The sequence below is a fragment of the Rutidosis leptorrhynchoides genome, chromosome 2 (assembly GCF_046630445.1).
Source record: "Rutidosis leptorrhynchoides isolate AG116_Rl617_1_P2 chromosome 2, CSIRO_AGI_Rlap_v1, whole genome shotgun sequence".
Lineage (NCBI taxonomy): Eukaryota > Viridiplantae > Streptophyta > Magnoliopsida > Asterales > Asteraceae > Rutidosis > Rutidosis leptorrhynchoides.
The window spans coordinates 55,210,581-55,231,219 of record NC_092334.1 but is presented as its reverse complement, the minus strand read 5'-3'; the positions used below and the strand labels follow the sequence as shown (position 1 = coordinate 55,231,219).

The following is a 20,639-nucleotide window of genomic DNA, read 5'->3' as shown; positions in this document are numbered from 1 at the left end:
TATAATAGTGTGTGGTTGTAAAGTGGTCTAGGTTGACGGATTAATGTAAATGGTGGCGGTTGTAGGTTGTGATGGGTGATTTGTTTGTAAGTGATTGTAGAGATGTCGTGAAAGTGATGAAGAGGTTCACTGTGGAAGATGAGAGAGGGAGATTGAGGTGACAGTCATATATTGGTGAAGTAGTGATCGTGGTGTTTGTTCTCGGGTGTTCACTAGAAATCGAATGATGAGAATGGTGGGTTGTCTTGGGAAGTATCGACTACCAAGGAAACAACAATTGTAGGTGACAGTTCTCGTGGGTTTTGGTTACAAGAGGGAAGAAGTAGAGATGGTGGTTATTTATTAGGGTGAAGGTGTGATTATCTATCTCAATCTTTTCATATATGTGTGTGTGTGTGTGTATATATATATATATATATATATATATATACAGTCACATGGAGAAAACCATTAAAGCAAACAATGACCTATTTGTTTTGATCTATCTGTTTGTTATCCGTTGCTATCTATAAGTATACGTATATTATGGATATATATAAAGAAAATAGGTGGAGGGTGATTGATAACAAAAACTAGATATATAGATATCTCCTATGTCGTTTGTGCATATGGATATATAATAAATTAATAATAATATAATAATAAATCTCACAATTCAAGTTTTGAAACAGCAGATTGATAGAATCGTACCAATCATGCATAGTAACTCAAATTGTAATTGTAATAAGATTGGCATCTTCTACCGACAGTTTTCACGGACTATTATTTTGTACTCCGTTGATAATTAGTGGCGAATAAATAGTTTTCAGAAAAATCTCATATTTTTAAATTACATAGTTTTATTTATTTTGGTCATTATGGTATAAAATTTGATCATTAATTTATTAAATAAAAATTACATCAACTGTCCCTCTCATTTCTGGGTAAAATATAAAAAGTGTTAAAACTTAACAAATAGTTCCTAAATACATTTTTAATAAGCCTAAAATTTATAGAACTCATTTTCGTATCATCGTTTATTTTAAAATTACATAAATTTAAATTTAACTTACTTAATATTCATCGAACATGAAACGAGTATTCTATCATTTAATATTTATTTTTAATATACTTTATTTTTATATAGAGATATATTTTAAATAATAATTATTATAATATCCTATTTTTATTTTATTAATTTTTAATAACAACAACATATAATACTTCAAATTATATTTCGAATTATTATTTATATATACATACACACGTATCTATTTACAATTAATTGTTCGTGAATCATCGAGGATGGTCAAAGGTTAAATGTATCCATGTAAAAAATTCAAAAATTTTGAGACTCAGATTAATAGACTTTGCTTATCGTGTCGAAATCATACAAAGATTAAGTTTAAATTTGGTCGAAAATTTCCGGGTCGTCACATACGGGTTGGGTTAAGATTTTGACACATTAACGGGTTGTAAGTGGGTAATAGATATACTATATCCACTACGGGTAAAATTTGACTTGTGAATACATGAAACATGTTTGAACAACTAGCATGTATAACTGTTAACCCGACTTATATTTAATTACACATTATTATTTATAATAATTATTTTAAAAAATAATTATTATAAATAATTATTGGCAACTTGACTGCCGCTTAGAGTCTAAATTGAATTTCAAACAGGCTTTAAAATCCATGAAAATTTGATTCAACCATTTTCATGGCGTCTCATTTTTATTTATATTTTTATTATTCTTTATTTGTGTTTATTTATTTATTTAACAAGTTTTTTTTTGCCGAAGGTTCTCGTGGAATCAATCTTTCTACCTTAGAGTAGATAGAGATGACTTTATATTCCTGTAGGTGGAGAATTTCCTTTCTCAACTCGTGGTAGAGGGGATTGTCTACATCTCACTCCCCATACCTCGCATGTGCGAGATTGAGTATTTTTGTTGTTGTATTTATTATAATTATTAAGATAATAATTACACATTGTATTTTTTTATATACCACGTCGATCGTTGGTATCCGCGGGTTATGTGTTAACGAGTACACGAATTGCGATGGATAAAGAAAAAAGTAGTGTAGGCGGGTCATTGATAAAAGCGATTTGTCACACGAGTGTCAACCTTTTTTTATTTTTATTTTTATTTTTGGCAAAAGGAGATTCTATTGAAAAGCATTTCACAAAGAGTGAAAGCTTACATTACATCAAGGCTTGAAGTAAATTCCAAGCAACACAAAAAAAACTCTAAAAGGTTTATGGACATGTCCATGAACCCCTTTACAAGCCAACCTCTAAACAAAAACAAGAACATTACAGTATACACTAGAAGCAATTACTCAAATTAGAAGCCATGGTTGCTCCTTCCAAATATAAAATTGAAATCCCTTCACAATATTTGCATTAGCCAACCATTGAAAGACCTTCAACTTCACTTGATCAACTATTATGGGCCACGGTTTACGAACATCATTAAAAACCAAATCATTTCTCTCTATCCAAATGAACCAATACGTAGTCGGACCGATCAATCTCCACGCTTTTTTAGCTTTACGACCTAAACCATGAAAACAATCGATAGAAAAATTACAGACGGAAGATGGCATTACCCATGAAACATCCCGCCAATTGAACAAAGCCGACCAAATGTTTCGAGACCATGAACAATGAAGCAAGAGATGGTCGATCGACTCAATATGAACGTCACACCAAACACACTTGTCATCCATCCCATTACGAAGACGTCGTCTATAGCTCAACACTTCCTTAACCGGGATCCCGCCTTGTATTGCTAACCAATGAAAAATAGCGATTTTTGAAGGAACGCACTTATTCTACACGACCTTTAACCAATCAAACTCTACATATGGATTAGAAGTCACCATCACTCGTATACCTTCTGCTACCGAATACAATTTGTCAACCGAGTGGATCCATAAGATAGAATCTTCTTTATCGGGTTCAAATACCGTAACTCTTAACAATACCTTTAAAGTTTGGACTTGAATATCATCATATGCATTTAAACTAACCGTAAAACCAAAGTCCCATTCGACCACCCCTAAGTCACTGACTTGGAACATCTCCGCTAAACGCCTGAATTTTTAGAGGATTTGAGATATAAGCCCAGGAATTGATCCCTCAATTTCGACACGCCCACCCAAATATCGTCCCAAAAACAAATACGCGTACATTTGCCAATCTTCCATTTCCAACTTTGCGGACAAAGAATATCATATAATTCATCAATATTTTGAAGGTTTCAAATATCTCTCCAAACACATGAAAGCTTCCCTCTCTTGACATTAGAAATATAAGACAGTAGGTTACCAGGAGGGTTAGGACCAAAATGCTCCATGATACAATTTTTCTATAAAGCTTCTTGATTGGAGTTAATTTTGATCCATCATTTAGCCAAAAGAGCAAGATTTTTTATCCGTAGCGGAACAACTCCAAGACCTCCACATTCTTTCGGAAGACACACTTTATCCCATCTAACCATCGCCATTTTTCTAGCGTCTACCTCACCATTCCAAACGAAGTTTCGACGAAGTCTCTCCAACTTTTTAATAACACTTTTAGGAGCTTTGAATAAGGACATGAAATGAATAAGAACACTTGTAAGAACCGCATTAACCATTATAAGTCTACCACCCGTTGAAAGACATCTACCTTTCCATCCCGATAGCTTCTTTCTAAATTTTTTGATAATCGGGCTCCATGTAACTTCTCTCCTATAGTTTGCCCCAATTGGCACCCCGAGGTAATCGAAAGGAAACGATCCAACCTTACATTCAAACACACCCGCAAAAGTCTCCAATTCTTTATTGTTCACGTTTACACCATATAAGACTGTTTTTGCGGGGTTCATCTTCAAGCCCGAGAGATCAAAAAACCGATCAAGAATTTGGCGAATACAAATCATTTCTTCTAATGACGGGTGAGCAAAAATAATAGTGTCATCCGCGTATTGAGAATGGTTAACACTAATAAATCTATCAATGGAAACTCCTTTTAACCTTCCACATTGCATTGCATTCGACAACAATTTACTCAAGACCTCGGTAACCAAAATAAAAAGGAAAGGCGAAAGTGGATCACCTTGCCTTAGACCTCTCTTCATGACACCTTCCTTTGACGGCGACCCATTGATTAAAACCGAGAATTTTACGTTGGAAATACAAGCTTTTATCCATTTTAAGAACCTTGGCCCAAACCCCATATGAAACATAACCTCCAACAAAAATGAATGCGAGACGCAATCATATGCTTTCGAAAAATCGATTTTCAAGAAGTCAACACATTTTTTCCTCCTTTTAGCTAAGTGCCATATTTCGTTTACTAACATTACTCCATCGATCAATAAACGGTTTGGAAGATTAATACTTACCACATCCAAAACAACCAAGCGTAGTCTATTTGCAATAGATTTTGAGATCATTTTATACGGGGCGTTAATGAGACTAATAGGCCTCATGTGCTCAATCATCTTCGGACAATTCGATTTCGGAATAAGAACGACAAACGAAGAGTTAAACCCACTTGGGAGTTTTGCGGTATCATGAAATTGAGACATGATTGAAATTAAATCGTCTTTAAGAAAACGCCACCCTTTCTTGAAAAAATTTAAAGAAAACCCATCCGGTCCCGGGGTTTTATCGCCATCAAAATTTATAATAACCTTCTTGATTTCACTTTCCGAAAACTGCAGCTCAAGAATAGCAGCCTGCTGGGAATCGATTCTGTGCAGGCCCACTGAGGCCCAGTCCATCGGACTTACATAATTACTTTGGGCTGTAAACAGAGAACAGAAAAAGCCCAAAACATAATCTTTGATTAGTGTTGGATTCTCGACCCATTCTTCATCAATTTCTAACCCTACAATCTTTGTAGCGTTTGATTTAATTCGAGCCATATTAACCTTATACAGAATAGATATCAAGTTATTAATGATCCTTATAATTTACAAATTAATGTAAATCACGATCATTAAATTTGTTATAAAAGACTACTTGACTTACTATATTATGTACTAGTATTTGACAACCTAGTCAAAAATCATGAAGGTTTTGTCTTTATAAAACATATTTACTAAACCCATGTTCTATAAAAAAATATTTCCCTAATCGAGTTATTTTAATTTTTAATTTAGATAAATCATCTTCTCTTTTATTATCTAGTAATATAGTTTCTTTTCATTAAATAAACTCATCCCCTAATCTTTAGCATGGTCGCCGTTGTAGCCCTGTAAAATCAAGATTTCAGTTCAAAATATTTTTTTTATTAAGAATATATTTTTAGTTTTCAACACTTTTGATTATTATTGTTATGAAACGCCAAATACAATCAAATTAATCGTCTACATGTGTGATTAACATTCTCATAGATATTTCTTTCCGTCAACTAGAAATAGCATTGTTAGTAACTCTCAAAGTTGGTTGTTAATGACAATAAGACCAACGAAGGTGATGTACATGTGATGTGAGTGATGCCGGTGTGATAACGTGTAACAAGCGTCACCGGAATCATCGAATATGGGTTTGTGTTTGTTTATGTATAAGCAAATTTACATTTACATATTAACTAACAAACGTTATGAATAGTAACCAGGGTCAATTTCGACTTTTCACCTTTAAAAAAAAAAATTTAACTAAATTTCATTTTACCAACAAAGCCCCCACACTTTTTTGAAAAATTCAAATCGACCCCCCAAACAGGGGGGTAAAGTGTCAAATAACCATTTTCATAAAAAATCTTAAATAAACTCCACCCAAATATTCAACGGGTCATATCTTCTCGCTCGCAACGAGTTAAATTTTTCCGACACCATCGTTAAACTCGAAATAATTTTAGGAACACAATGTCACTAGCTATACGCAAAACGGACATTTTTTTAAAAACGCTAAATATTTGGAGTACTTTTCATACACGTTGATTTTGCTTTAAATTTTTAAAAGTCGACAATTCCATAGCGAAACGCGGAGATGCACATATATTGTTAATTTAAAATAACATTTAAATCTCTCACGGGTTATATCTTTTAGTTCGACTTGAGTTGCGCTTCAACGACATCATCGTTAGCCACAAAATAATTTTACTAAACGCAATAAAATACATTGAAAATCGAACCCCTGGCGCGAAGCGAGGGTTCGATAACTAGTTACATCTAAAGATGAGTGGATTTGATTTGTATCACGGAGAATGAGATCAATATCTTCAATGGAATGAAGTTTTTGATTCAATTGAAATTTTTGTAATTGAATAACTATGAAATTTAGTAATCTGATGTGAAAATGTAATAGTGATTTTAAAATTTGAAAAGAATTTAAAGATATAGATGTTACCTTTCTTAAAAAAGAACGTTAGTTAGGGATTTATATTATAAAAGACATGTTTGTAGCAATTAAGTTTTATGGAGACATGCCTTTAGTCAAAAACTACATCGTTTAATTTAAACTTCATATGTATATGTATTTTTATTCATGTACATTTCTTCTAAAAATATACTCAATATAATATTAACTCGTGTTATATAATATTAACACGAGTCAATATAATATTAACTCGTGTTATATAGTCCGCGAAATCGTGAGTTATAAACTAGTAATATATAATAATAAAGTTATAAAGGTGTTGTGATACATAATCTTAAATGTGAAATAGTGTAATTGTTCATCATGACAAGATATTAATTAAGCTAAACTTCAATGGCAAATTTCTAACCCTTTACTAAGTAGCACTACGTCATAATAATGTTCTTTCAAAGTATGTTGGGTTAGCAACTGAATAAAAGGATGACAGATATTTTATTCAGATTATTTGAAGAGACCAACTATTTAAGTAGAGGCGGGTTCCTAGAAATCATTTGTTCTAAAGTTAATTTTGATTCATATCGTGGTATGACCGTATGATACAATGATTCAAGAGTCAAGCGGTGACCGTAAACTCACAAAAAGTAAGTTACTATTTCTGTCTCACTATAAGTGTTCATATTTTTATTTTAGAATATTCCATTTTAAATGTTCATGTTGTATTTGAATCAATAAAAATAGGTTATTCTGAAAAGAGAAGATTTCTTACTGATGAAAATTGAGGTTAGTGAGATTTCCTAAAACTGTATGCAAAATGTAAGTACATACTTATAATGAGACGAAAAAAGTACAATTTTATTATATATTCTTTTGGCTCCAATCCAATTTCTCTCTACTTTATTTCTTTTAAGCGTGATCATATGTACACAACCATCTTTTACACATACACCACTAAACATGCGTATAATACTATTAAGCATTGTTGTAAACGACGTCATTTGCGTTCGTAGCAACGCCCGTTGCGACATTTTGGTGACTAGACCGTTTCGACCCCGTCCCGTCTTCTAATAAGCCGGTCAACGGTCAAAAGTCAGGTCAAAGGCAGGATAAGTCTGGTCAACGCCGGTCAAAAGTTAAAAATTCGGTTAAAATTGGTCATAAGTCTGTCAAATCAATCAAAATTGACGTAGTTTAATGTTCGTTTTTGTATTATGTTAACGATAACAGCGATTATAAGTACAAACTTGCCAACGAAGGTTTTTTGACTTTAAAATATGTGTATATATATAAAAGTCAACGTAAGTCAACATCCGTCTCGACACCCGTATTGACCGTCTCGACCTCGACTCGACGTTTTAGAGGCCCGATTGTTTCGACCCCGTCTCGCGTCTTTTTCAACCTTGCTATTAAACATGTTTTAATTGTGTATATGTAAAAAATGATTTTACATATCACACTCCTTTCTTTTAAGTTGGGGATTAATATTTTCAACATCAATTTACCTGTTCCACATAATGATAACATTACACAAACTTTGTAAAGTTTTTTTAATAATTTTTTTAAAAATATTTTGAGAATGAAGTATGAAATTACCGTGGAACAAGTAAAAATTATTGTGAAAATATCATTTCCTTTCTTTTAAAGTTGCAGTACAGACTCCCCCATCCCAACACCTTTCTTTTAAAGTTGCAGTACACAGTCTCCCATCCCAACACCTCCATAATCTCACTACTTTTTCCTTTTCTCTCTCCTAGGGTTTGCTCCATTCTTCCGATCAAAATCCCAGTAACCTTGTTTAGTCAAATGTAAGTAAAACTCGCCATTTCTACGTTTTAATCTCTTCTTATTTTGCAATTTTGCGTGTGGTAGTTTTCTTCTATTTGTTGCTTTATTACATTTTTGTCATTTTGTTTGCTTTTGAACCAGATTTGAAGTATAATGTTGGAGTCTGGTTACTGTATCTGAGTCGGTGATTTGAACTTGACGTTAAATGACGACAAGAGGCGGAGGAAGTAGTTCGTCAGATCAACCGCCGCCACCGCAGCGGCGGATCATGCGGACACAGACGTCTGGTAATCTCGGAGAATCGATATATATTTTGTGATGTAGTGGCGTCTTCGTTATAACTATATATAACTATAACTATATGTAATAAAAGATGAGAATCTTACCAACATGTACCTTTAATATTGAATACACAAGCCCTTCACTCTTAAAAAATGTTCCGTATTTATTACTCCGTAATTAAAAAAAGTAAAGTAGTTTTTAAACTACCACCCTGCTTAAAAGATTAAAAAAAAAAAGACTCCAACACAAAATAAATAAAATAAAATTAATTAATTAAAAAGGTGTCAAAATGATGTATGTGTAAAGTTTATGAATCGAATCACCAGAACACCAAATTGACTTCAACCAGAGAAGCAAACAGTAACTAATCAAAGAATCAGAATAGGAGTATCAACCAAAAAATTAATAATAATAATAATAATAATAATAAAAGTCCACAAGGTGTTTGTTAAAAGTCCCCTATGAGTTTTTTCTTGGCTTCATGGTTATAATTTTATTGGTGTATGGGGATTTTGTCTCTGTCATTTTAGCTATGCACTACAACTGAAGGTTGTGTGCAGTTATGTCGCATGCCACAGTGAAGTTTCATTGTCCCTTTGTGGGTCTTAGTGGCTGTCAAAATGGGAGTGGAAATGGGCTTGTTAGAAGTTCTCTTATCAAGCATCTTAGTGATCGTCATTGTGGTATCGATGCGCGGGATATCACTCGACATTCTCTTACTTCTAATTTGGGTGTTTATACTGAGGCTGATGTTACTTTTAGGCGTATGGGGATTTGGTTATGTGGTGTTTGCTACAAAACACACACGGTACGTGCTAAGTGCCGTCATGGTAGGGGCCCGGATGTGCCGCCCCCCGATGAGGGAAATGGTGTTGTTCGTTTTGTGCTTCATAATTTTTCCAAGCCACTAGCTCCCTCTTCTCCTGCTCGACTGTGTATTGAGGATGGTTCGGTGCGTGATCATAACGATGGTTTTGACGTGGCTCTCCTGGATCAGTTGTTCTCTAAGGGGTTTCGCACGGTTAAGTCTATCCCTCCCAAGTGTCGTTTGGGGTTTTCTCGGGTTTTGAAAGGTGCTCTTGATAAGGTGATCTTTAAGCCTGATGACATTTCTAGTTGGGTCTCTTTGTTGGTGTTACCCCTTTGTACCCTTAAAACCTTTCGGCCACGGAGTAGTCGTGAGTCTAGGTCTTCGATTAAGCGTCGGCATCAGGAAGAGAATATTTCCCGTGCTATTTGCTCTTGGGGGACAGCGGGTGGGAGTTTACAGCTTGTGAGGGAGTATTTGGCAGAGGATTCTCCTATGTTGTCAGTGGTTGATGATGAGGTCCTTGATTTGGAAGAGCGTAATATTAAGCAGTGTCGTAGGAAGATTTGTGATGGCCATTACACCGCTGCAGCTCGTGTTCTTTCTTCATCAGGCGTTGCTCCTTATAATGACGCCACACTGGCGGACTTGCTGTCTAAGCACCCTTCTTCTATCGCTCCATCCTTGCCTGATATGACGGTTGATCACCTTCACCTCGTTACGACTTCTGCTGTTGTTTTGGGCCAGATTAAAAGTTTTCCTCGGGGCACTTCATGTGGTAGGGATGGTTTACGTGCACAACACCTTATGGATTGCTCGAGTGGTGCTGCTGTGGCAGTTTCGGATGAGTTGGTTGGCTCTATTACCGGAGTCGTTAATCTCTTTCTAGCTGGAAGGTGCCCTATGGAATTAGGGGAGTATATTGCTAGTGCTCCCCTCACACCGCTTGTCAAGCCCGGCGGTGGTCTTCGTCCTATAGCTGTGGGTACTGTTTGGCGACGTCTTGTTTCGAAGGTTGGCGCTGCTATGGTTGGCCAGTCTTTGGGAAGTTACTTCGATGGTCTTCAGTTTGGTGTTGGTGTTTCTTCAGGTGGTGAGGCTATTCTTCATGCTGTGAATCGGCTGATTGAGGATCGTGGCTCTGATGTTGGCCTCTCTATGTTATTAGTTGATTTTCAAAATGCCTTCAATCTAGTTGATCGTACGGTCATGTTACGTGAAGTTCGCCGCCTTTGTCCGAGCCTTTCTCGGTGGGTTGAATTTTGCTACTCTAATCCAGCCAGATTGTATTATGGGAACCACACATTATGGTCTTCTCAGGGGGTGCAACAGGGTGATCCCCTTGGTCCGCTGCTTTTTGCTTTGGTCCTACAACCCTTGGTTTCTAAAATCAGAGATAATTTTGAGGTTTGTCTTCAGGCGTGGTATTTGGATGATGGTACTATTATTGGGGACACTTTGGTGGTGGGGAAGGTTTTGCATTTGATTATGGAGGATGGGCCTCGTTTTGGGCTGCATCTCAACGTTGAAAAAACAGAAATTTTCTGGCCTACGGAGGACCCTCGCAGCAGGCAAGTAGGTGTCTTTCCTCCTAATATTGCTCGGCCTTTAAATGGTGTTAAGTTGCTTGGGGCCCTCGCAAGTTCCGATCCTGGTTTTAGTAGTGAACTGGTGATGCAAAGGGTGACCAAGTCCATTGCGCTTATGGATAAGGTTGCTAAGCTTGATGATCCTCAGTGTGAGTTGTTGTTGCTTAGGGCATGTACGGGAGTTTCTAAACTCTACTTTTCCTTGCGTACTTGTCCTCCTAGTATATTTGAGGCGGCTCAACGCGCTTTCGATGGAGCCCTTCGATCTTCCTTGGAGCGTATTGTTACTGCTTCAGGGCCTGGGTTTGGTGATTGGCAGTGGCGGCTTGCCACCTTGCCATTTGCATTTGGAGGGCTTGGTGTTTATTCTGCGGGAGATGTTCGTCATTATGCTTTTCTGGCTTCTCGATTACAGTCTGCTGGATTGCAGACCAAGCTACTTCGTCATGCGAGTATTGTTGGTCTTGGTCGTGCTTTTGAAGATGCATTGGGTCTGTTTAATAAAACAGTTGGGTTTGATATTTTAGGTAATCCGAGTGAGGTCGCTGCCCCAATACTCATGAAGAAATTGACAGATGTTTATTTCACAAAGGTTACCGCTTCTGCAGAATCCACTTTTTCGTTATCTCCCCGACAATCGGCCTTATGGAAATCGCAACAGGGTGATCACACCTCTGCTTGGCTAAGGGCAGTCCCTATTTTGGGGTTGGGTCAGACGATGAACGCAAAGACTTACCGATGTGTGTTGTGCTACCGGTTGGGTGTTCCATTGTTCTCTATCTCGACGGCATGCTCTGCCTGTTCAAGGGTTTTTACTGGGGATATTTTCGGGGATCACGCGGTGTCTTGTGCTGGTATGGTGGGTATTAAGCATCGACATAATGTTGTTCGGGATTCTCTTGTTGATGTTTGTTATCGATCTGGGATTTCAGCGAGAAAGGAGGTTGACATTGGGTTGTCTGGAGGGAACGACAGGGCCCTCAGACCTGCAGATGTGTTACTTTATTCCTGGGATTGTGGTCGCGATGTTTGTGTTGACTTGACAGGGTCTTCTCCTTTGACACAGTCTGGGCTTTCTGACTTTGTCCCTGGACGTGCTGTGGTTGATGCGGCTCGTCGGAAGCGGGTCAAGTACGAATCTAGCTGTCAGACGATTGGTTATGGTTTCATTCCTTTCTCATTTTCTTCCCTTGGGGAATTAGAAAAGGATGCTGTTTCTTTGCTAAAGCGGGTTCAGAAGAGTTCGATGGCGCAAGATATTGGTGCCGGTGCTGCTGCTCATATTTTTACTAGGATAGGTTTTGCTATTGCTAGAGGTGTGGGGGCCCAGATTGTCTCTAGGCTCCCCACTAATTTTTTGTAAGTTTTAATACTTTTAAGTTTATTATTATTATAATAATAATAATAATAATAATAATAATAATAATAATAATAATAATAATAATTAATAATAATAATAATAAGAGTAATATAGAGGTGAAGAAATTTTTTGTATTGTGCGAGTGATGAATATATAATCCAAATCCATAATAATAATAATAATAATAATAATAATAATAATAATATAAAATAATAAAAGGAAAAGGTTAAACACTCTCCAGAATCTTCATATTCCAGAAAGCGTCACTGAAGTCTTTATGATTCCAAAAAGGCTCTCCAAACTTTAATAATTCTAGAAAATGCCCTGAGATGTTTTCTTAAACAAAATAAAACAAGTAAAAAGAACAAAAGTAGAATAAACAAAAGAATAAGATTGGATACTATAAACATATTTCATGACCCCCCTTCAATCTTATTCTGGAACAAGTCAAGAAACCTAATCTTTTACAAAAATAGTTATGTTTTTTAACACTTAAATCGTTAGTGAAAATATCAGCAACTTGACAACTTGATCTTCTGAATCAATTTTAATAGTGTTTATAATCCTAGTACTAACCTTTTCTCAAATAAAATGAACATCTACTTCAATCAAATCTGGATTAGCAGCCATTTGAATAGCATATTTATTTTTAAAGTGAAGAGGAACTTTAAGATCATTTAATACTTTCAGAATCCAGATCACCTCACAAGTTACATTATGTTTCTTGCTTTTTCAAGCAACCAAAGAATCTTTCATAAAAACACAATAAACCTCTTTAAAACATTGACTTTGCCAGGTCAGCATCAACATATGCACTTAAGTTATAATCCTTAGATTTGACAATAGTAATACATTTACCGGGAGATAGTTTTAAATAACTTAACATATGAAGTGCAAGTTTAAAATGAGATTGTAAAGGATTGTGCATAAACTAACTTAAACAATGCACAACAAAGGATATGTCTGGTCATAGTTAAAATAAATCAATTTTCCAACTATATTATCATATTGTCTAATATTCTCAATAGTCAAATCATTTTTACTTGCCTCAGTATTTCAAGAAACATTCTGTTCAACAGGAACAGAAACATGTTTACAGCCTAGTAAACCAAACTCATGCAATAACTCTAAACAATACTTTCTTTGACTCATACGAATTCAACATTCAGAATTTCAATTCCAACCTAAATCCATAACCATAAAGTTAGAATTCATATAAGTTTTAAACTTCTCAATTTTAGTCAAACTATTCCAGTTCTGAGAATATCATCAACATACACAGAGAGAGCAAGAAAAACATATCCATCAGTTTCTTAAACATATACAGGCCATCTCTTTCATCACCAATCCCCCCTAACTTGTTTAACAATAAAAAAATTTGTTCCACTAAAACAAACATATATTTTATTACCCTTAGTTAATTTATTCACAGACAAACATATACACACATTTTTGTCAATTTCCCTCTCAAATTTCGAGTTATCTGTATTTGATAGAATTTTGTGGTGAAGTGAGTTATGATAATTTGATTTCTCCTTTGAAATCATCGGCTAGTCCAGCTGCATTTAAGAGCTTTAGTTTCTTGCAAACAATACAACTTATTATTAAAACACATTTCTTTTCATTTTGAAATATCTTTAGCTGTTGACTGTATTCTTTCAGATGAATATGTTGTTGATACTCAAATTTGGTTTCCACCTGAACCTGAAAATAATACGGATGGTATTGAGAGTAGTGTTTTTACATATGATGATAATGAAGACGTGGAGTACGGTGATGGCATAAAATGGGAGAAAGCAAGGAATCTTAGTAGTCTTGAAAAAGAAGCCAAAAAAGCGAAGGAAACCGTTATGAAAGGGAAATTGAAGGCACTTGTGGAGGGTCTTGTTAAATCTAGTTGTACTGAAATTGATGGTGATAATTGGGTGGATAAAGTTACAGATTTATCATGGGAAGCTGCTGAATATTTGATAAACGATGCTTTTGAAGGAAAAGAAATTATGGATCCTGATGGATATGTTAAGGTCAAATGTAGTCCTACTGATACCCGAACGAAAGGTTTTCTTATTCTCTTACTTCAACCTAGTATTTATATTTTTATTCAATTTCTATTTCTATTGTGAAATTACTTTAAAGACTAACTATAACAAAAAAAAGGTCATTTACACTTTATAAGTGGGAAGTTTGTTTTTTACCATACCAAATTAGATCAGCTAATGTTATACTAGTATTATTTCCATATTGCTATATTTTTGTATACTTTCTGTTTGTAGAAACTTTTACACCTTATAAGTGGGAAGTTTGTTTTTTTACCATACCAAATTAGATCAGTTAATGTTACTGTATAATACTTTTCTAATCGTCTTATAGGTCTCTTTCTATTTTATTTTGTATTGTATGTTGTTCTTTTTTTATTTTTATTTACAATATATTTGGTTTATACGTTGCAGTCAAGTTATTAAAGGCCTAGTCTTTAAAAAGCATGCAGCTCACAAGGAAATGCCGAAAAGATTCGAAAAGCCCAAGTTGCTATTGATCAAGGGTGCGCTTGGTTGTTCATCTGAGGAAATGTCATCTTTGGAGGCAATGATTGTTCCTTTATCCTAGAATTTAGTTTAATTTAATTTTATAAATATTTAACATATGGGAATTATATATATCAAAAGTAATTATTATTACTAAACTCATTTGACTTGTTTAATTTAAAAAAAGTGCTTAATTATTATACAGTAACCATAAATACATAATCCCAGGCCAATCCAAGGTTTCTAAATTTATTACAGTAATTAATCTAATAGTGTTGTTCAAATTGCATCCCTATCTATCTGTTATTGCCTCTAATAAATACTTACTATATATGCAAAACCAGGAGAAGAATAGAGCAGGGTATGTTATCGACATGATAGAGCAGTTGAATCCAAGCGTTATCATGGTTGAGAAAACTGCATCCGATGATATTCGGAATTATATCCTTGGAAAAAGGGCGACTTTAGTTACAGAAATGGAACAACATCGATTGGATATAGTTGCTCGTTTTACTGGCTCACCGATCTTGTCCTCGGATAACTTGTGTGGCCAAGAGCTGAAGGAGTGTGAATTGTTTAATCTTGAAGATATTGTAGAAGAACATGTTGATGAGTTTTTTAAAAGTGAAAGAAAGCCAAACGAGAGTCTAATGTATCTTGAGACGCCAATGGCCGTTACGGTTGGTTTTAGTTTTAATAAATTACTAATTATTATATTTATATAATGAATTTATAAAAATACATTAAAGATTAAAAGATATTTTAGAAAGTATCAAAAAAGTGTTAAGAAGGTAAAAAATAGTACTGTGTCATTTGATTTGCTTTAAGTAAACCGCCAAATTTGGTCATGCTTTAGTATAATGGGAGAAATAATTGTTGTTTACTTTGTTTGCTACTGCTACTACAACTTGTTAATCAATGACCCCGTAAATGTTAAATGCTACATGCAGATTTTGGTCAAAGGAGCTCACATAAATGAACTTAAGAGAATCAAATGTGTTGTGGAGTTTGCGGTTATTATGGCATATCACTTGATCCGTGAGATTCCGTTTTTTATTGATCAACAGGTTGCGTTGTTTTCTACAGCTGCCCCCGATGGGATGATCAATATATTTCCAGACAACAGTGATACTAATGTTCCAATAACCAACGAGTCGACTCATGAAACTGATCCGATCTCTACAAGTGATATTCCTGTCTCGGATGGTTCCAATGAAACTGTATCTGATGATCTTGGTTCACAAGGGTCTACTTTATACTCTGAAAAATATGAGCCATATGACCCGACTGTTCTCAATTCGGTTTTAGATTCAGAGAGTATATTGGTTTTGAGGTTTAGACGAAATGTGACTAGTGGGACAAATTGTGAGCAAAGTTTTTCCTTAATCAACTTCTACAGCTATTTTGATGTTCCACTTGGAAAGTTTTTACAAAACTTACTAAACCAGGTTTATTCTAAACTTTTATCTTGTTTGTTTTTATAATAATAGAACATTGATTTTTTTTAGCTCACTAGCTTCATGCTATTAAACACAATTTACTTTTTAGTTTTGACTAGAGTTCGGTCAGTTGGCAAAAAAGAGTAAGCTCGGTCACACAAGCCTAATAGGTGGTTTGTTGCGTGGGCTAAAGCCGATCAGACTTGACTGAGTTGTGCGTAACCACCCACCCAGTTCACAAACATCTTTTAGCCTTGTATTCTTTCCTAATTTTTCAACAAGTCAGGAAGGACGTGTTATAAACATTTGAGAACAGAGAGTACTTGTCTATTTATTCAATCAGGGTTTAAACTTCTTTTATTTTAATTTTATTGTTTTGAACAGTAATTATAATCTACATCTCCTGACCACCTATTATTAAACAAATGCAACTGTACCTTAGTTGACCCATTTTCATACAAATGTCATTATGTGATGCATGCTTGATGATCTTGTAATTAATTGTCACTCAAAGTTGTGAGTTATGATGCGATGTATGCAGGAGCAGAACCTGGTTCCTTGTGGAAGCTGTAAGGAAGTACCCGAAGCGCATCTTGACTATTATAGACATCACAATAAGCAACTCACTATTCAAGTAAAGCGTCTTCCGATAGAAAAGCACTTGCCTGGTCAAGATGAAGGAAAGCTTTGGATGTGGGGTTGTTGTGGCCAATGTGAACCTGGAAGTTTAAAGTTTACAAAACGAGTATTGCTTTCAGATGCTACTCGCAGTTTATCATTTGGGAAGTTTCTAGAGCTGGGATTCTCAAACCAGTCTTCATGGCAAGTACCATTATCTGGTTGTGGTGCTTGTGGCCATTCTTCCGACTACTTGCACTTTTTTGGGTATACCCCTCAAACCCCCACTTGTCCATCTCACTTTACTTACAGTATGTATGTCTGTCTGTTTTTGATCCATTTACTTATGAAAGGGTCAATTCAGATTCATGTTATATCATCTCTAACTATATATAATAAAAGGGGAACATGTCAAATAAGGTGTAGATGGTTGGTTGGGGTCAAAAGTAAGGATTTTTAAAAAATTATCATTTTTAAATTTGAGGTGGTAAGTTGTGTGGGTTGGATAGTGGGCCAATATGGGGAAAAAAAATTAAGTGCCGCTTGAAACAGGTTGTGGTGGGCTAAACTGAAACAAGACACTGTTCCAAAATTTTGCAAGTTTTGCTGTCAGCAATTGGAGTTTCAAATATGGAGTACACACAACTAATTTAATAGATATATTCATTGTGGGCTATTCTCTATCTGAATACTCATTTGACCACCCGTTTCCTTTGAGACTGATTTATTAAATTTTCTATCCGATTGACCGATGTTGACATTGTCACTTGCAATTAAAATATAACCAGTTGACTTTTTTATGGAACCTAGCTACTATTTGATCGATACTTTGATTTTGTAAAACTTGCAGATTGGGATCCATGGTTGCAGTGTTTAGATACTTTACAGTAGCTACCACTACTTACTCCGTGTCTCTGCCGCATTGGAATGTCAAGCATTACGATCCAATGCAAGTAAAATTTTTGAATGAAGAAGTTGATGATGATGTATGCAGTTTAATAGCAAGTGCATTGGATTCCGTGGAGTCTGATACTTTATCTGATTCTTTTTCTTCGGGGCAACCCGATCGAGTTATTTCTTTGGTTACATCAGACGAGAAATATTCAGTAGGTTTTTTATTTTCTAAAGCATTCTTGGATCTTCGTGGGCAATGTGGCTTATCTGAATTAGATTATAGTTCTTCGTTAAGCGCTTGCAAGAATTGGAATGCAAAGGGAGGAAAAAGTAAAGCATTCTTTTCTAAAAGTATTGATGGCCGTTTCATCATTAAGGAAATCAAGGACAAAGAGTTTCAATCATTTATCAAGTTTGGTTCGGCCTATTTCGGGTACATGAACCAGTGCTTTAATCTCAGAAACGAGACATGCCTAGCAAAAGTACTAGGGATTTATCAGGTTCCTTTTTCCTCTTTCTTTTTTGTTCTTTCATTACATAATTGATTGGATTTTTTTAGAGGTGGTACACTAGGCAACATGTAATTTTTGGTACTTGTGGATACGGGCCAGGTTGGTTGATACAGAAACATTTTTGTCCCAATAAATTTATAAGTAATTAGTGAGTTAGAATATCTGAGTTAATCCATCCGATTCCACCCACTCACCGAGCTTAACGGGTTGAGATTACCACATTTATCTTTCTTTTTAAGTTACATTATGTATTATGTAATTATGTATGTTATTTACTATCCATATAAAATAAAATTAATGATTGCAGGTGCAGGATAAAAAAAGAGGGAAAACACGCAATCTGATTGTGATGGAAAATGTTATATATGACCGGAAAGTTACTAAACAGTATGATCTGAAAGGAAAAGTGTATGAGCGTTTCAATGATGCTGCTGTCGATGATCCAGGAGATGTTGTTTTGGACCAGAATTTTGTTAACGACATGAATGTTTTCCCCTTATATGTTACTATAAAAGCGAAGCACAACTTGCAAAGGGCCATATGGAATGACACCGCCTTTCTTAAGGTGAGTGAGGCACATTATTACTTGCCATGTTTGGAATATATTTATATTTTTTATTACTCCGTATTATTTAGGGACTTGCATGTAATTTTTATTTTATATGTTTTCAGTCAATTAAAGTGATGGATCATTCATTGTTGGTGGGAGTGGACTCGGAGCAAAAAGAGTGTGTGTGGCATAATTGATTATCTTGGACAGTATACTTGGGACAAGAAAGTTGAGAACAAGTGCAAGTCTTTTATTGCTCCTAAAGACCAATTGCCGACTATAATCCCTCCGAGTGAATACAGAAAAAGATTAAGAAATTTCATCGACACTAACTTTCTCATTGTTCCAAATGATTGGTGCTCTCAAAGACCGTCTAACCGTTGCAGCCTTTGTGTGTCTTCTGATTCAAAATCTCATGAGAATTAAATCACCTTGGTCATGAGAATTTAATCTGTTACTATCATGAAGGTTATTAGCACAATTTTGTTTGAATGCGTATGATAGCAATTGACTAGATGCAGTTATTAGCATAAATTGATGACTACCTGTGAACCTTAATTGGTATTCATTGTTGGGTTTATATTTAAGTTTAGCCCAAATGTCAAAGCCCAACAAATTAGGCCCAAAATGCTTGTTGACTTGGTCAAGCATTCTAGGCATTTTGAACTCCAAGTGCAGATCCATTTTTCATTAAGAGAGAGATCAGAGAGTTTTAAGAAAAAAGGAGAAAACCCCAATTTCCGTTTTTAGCTACAGCAGTCCATAAAAGAGACGATCCCCGGAGATCCGACCGTTGAATCTTCTTCATTTTTGGGCTGTGTCTTCCTGACATCAGTGCCAACGTTTTCAACCGTTGAATTCGTCTAAAGAGGTCTGTAGCTCGTGATTTTGCTGCTGGAACAGAGAGCAGATTATTGGGTGACGAATTTCCTCTTTTGTCTTTAAATTGTTTCATATACTTGTTGATTATTGTTGTTCAAGAGTATGATGATGTTGTATGCCTCTAGTTGATCTAGAGAAGGATTATTGTATTGCTCTCTTTGTTGATGATAGTGGAATTTAAGTGGCTTACGAGTCCCGTGGTTTTTACTCTCGATTTTGAGAGGTTTTCCACGTAAAAAGTCTCGTGTGCATTGTGTGTGCTTATTTATTTCGTATTTACTGATTTGGGACAGAATTGGGACTGATTTGTGGTGATTGTGGTATAGCTTGTTTGTTAGCATCCTCATGGGTTCATACGGGTCGGGAAAGTATTGGTCAAACGGGTTTGTTTTCGCTTTGTAGATTGTCCGTTGTGACTATTTTCCCATCAAATTGGTATCTAGAGCTTAAGGTTTTTTTTTATTGACTTGTGTGAAAGATGGAAGCTAATACAAGTAAAATGATTAGTTTAAATGGTTCAAATTATCATGTTTGGAAAGGCAAGATGGAGGATCTTCTTTATGTGAAAGATTATTATTTGCCTGTTTTTACTGAGGATAAACCTGAGGAAAAATCTGATGCTCAATGGAAAATTTTGCATAGACAAGTATGTGGGTATATTCGGCAGTGGGTTGATGATAATGTTGTGAATCATATTACTGGGGAGACTGATGCTAAAGCCTTATGGAAAAAGCTTGAGCAGTTATATGAACGAAAGACTGAGAATAACAAGTTGTTCTTAATTAAGCAGATGATGGCTTTGAAGTATAATGATGGGACTCCTATTACAGATCACCTAAATGCATATCAGGGTATTATAAATCAGCTTGCAGGTATGGGTATCAAGTTTGAGGATGAGATTCAAGGTCTCTGGTTACTTGGTACATTACCAGACTCTTGGGAGACTTTTAGGACATCTTTGTCCAACTCTGCACCGAATGGTACTATCACCATGGAATTGGCTAAGGGTAGTATATTGAATGAAGAGATGAGAAGAAAGTCACAAGGTTCCTCTTCACAGTCAGATATCTTGGTCACAGAAACGCGGGGAAGAAGT

General features: G+C 35.4%; 1 protein-coding gene and 1 pseudogene across 1 annotated transcript; one reads left to right on the top strand and one right to left on the bottom strand.

Moving 5' to 3' along the window:
* Window positions 1–2,327: 2,327 nt before the first annotated feature.
* Window positions 2,328–3,197, bottom strand: LOC139887885 (uncharacterized). The gene is made up of 3 exons (XM_071870932.1): window positions 3,181–3,197; window positions 2,885–3,084; window positions 2,328–2,779 (listed from the first exon to the last, which is right to left on the bottom strand). The coding sequence occupies exons 1-3, from the start codon at window positions 3,195–3,197 to the stop codon at window positions 2,328–2,330; spliced, it is 669 nt and encodes a 222-aa protein (XP_071727033.1).
* A 5,092-nt stretch (window positions 3,198–8,289) lies between these two features.
* Window positions 8,290–19,087, top strand: LOC139887884 (putative 1-phosphatidylinositol-3-phosphate 5-kinase FAB1D; annotated as a pseudogene).
* Window positions 19,088–20,639: the final 1,552 nt, after the last annotated feature.

Excerpts from the sequence above, each read along its gene's own strand:
- LOC139887885 (XM_071870932.1), bottom strand. Across the intron at positions 2,780-2,884 it reads ATTGTATTCGGTAGCAGAAG|CAATACAAGGCGGGATCCCG; the intron begins GTATACGAGTGA and ends TTCATTGGTTAG.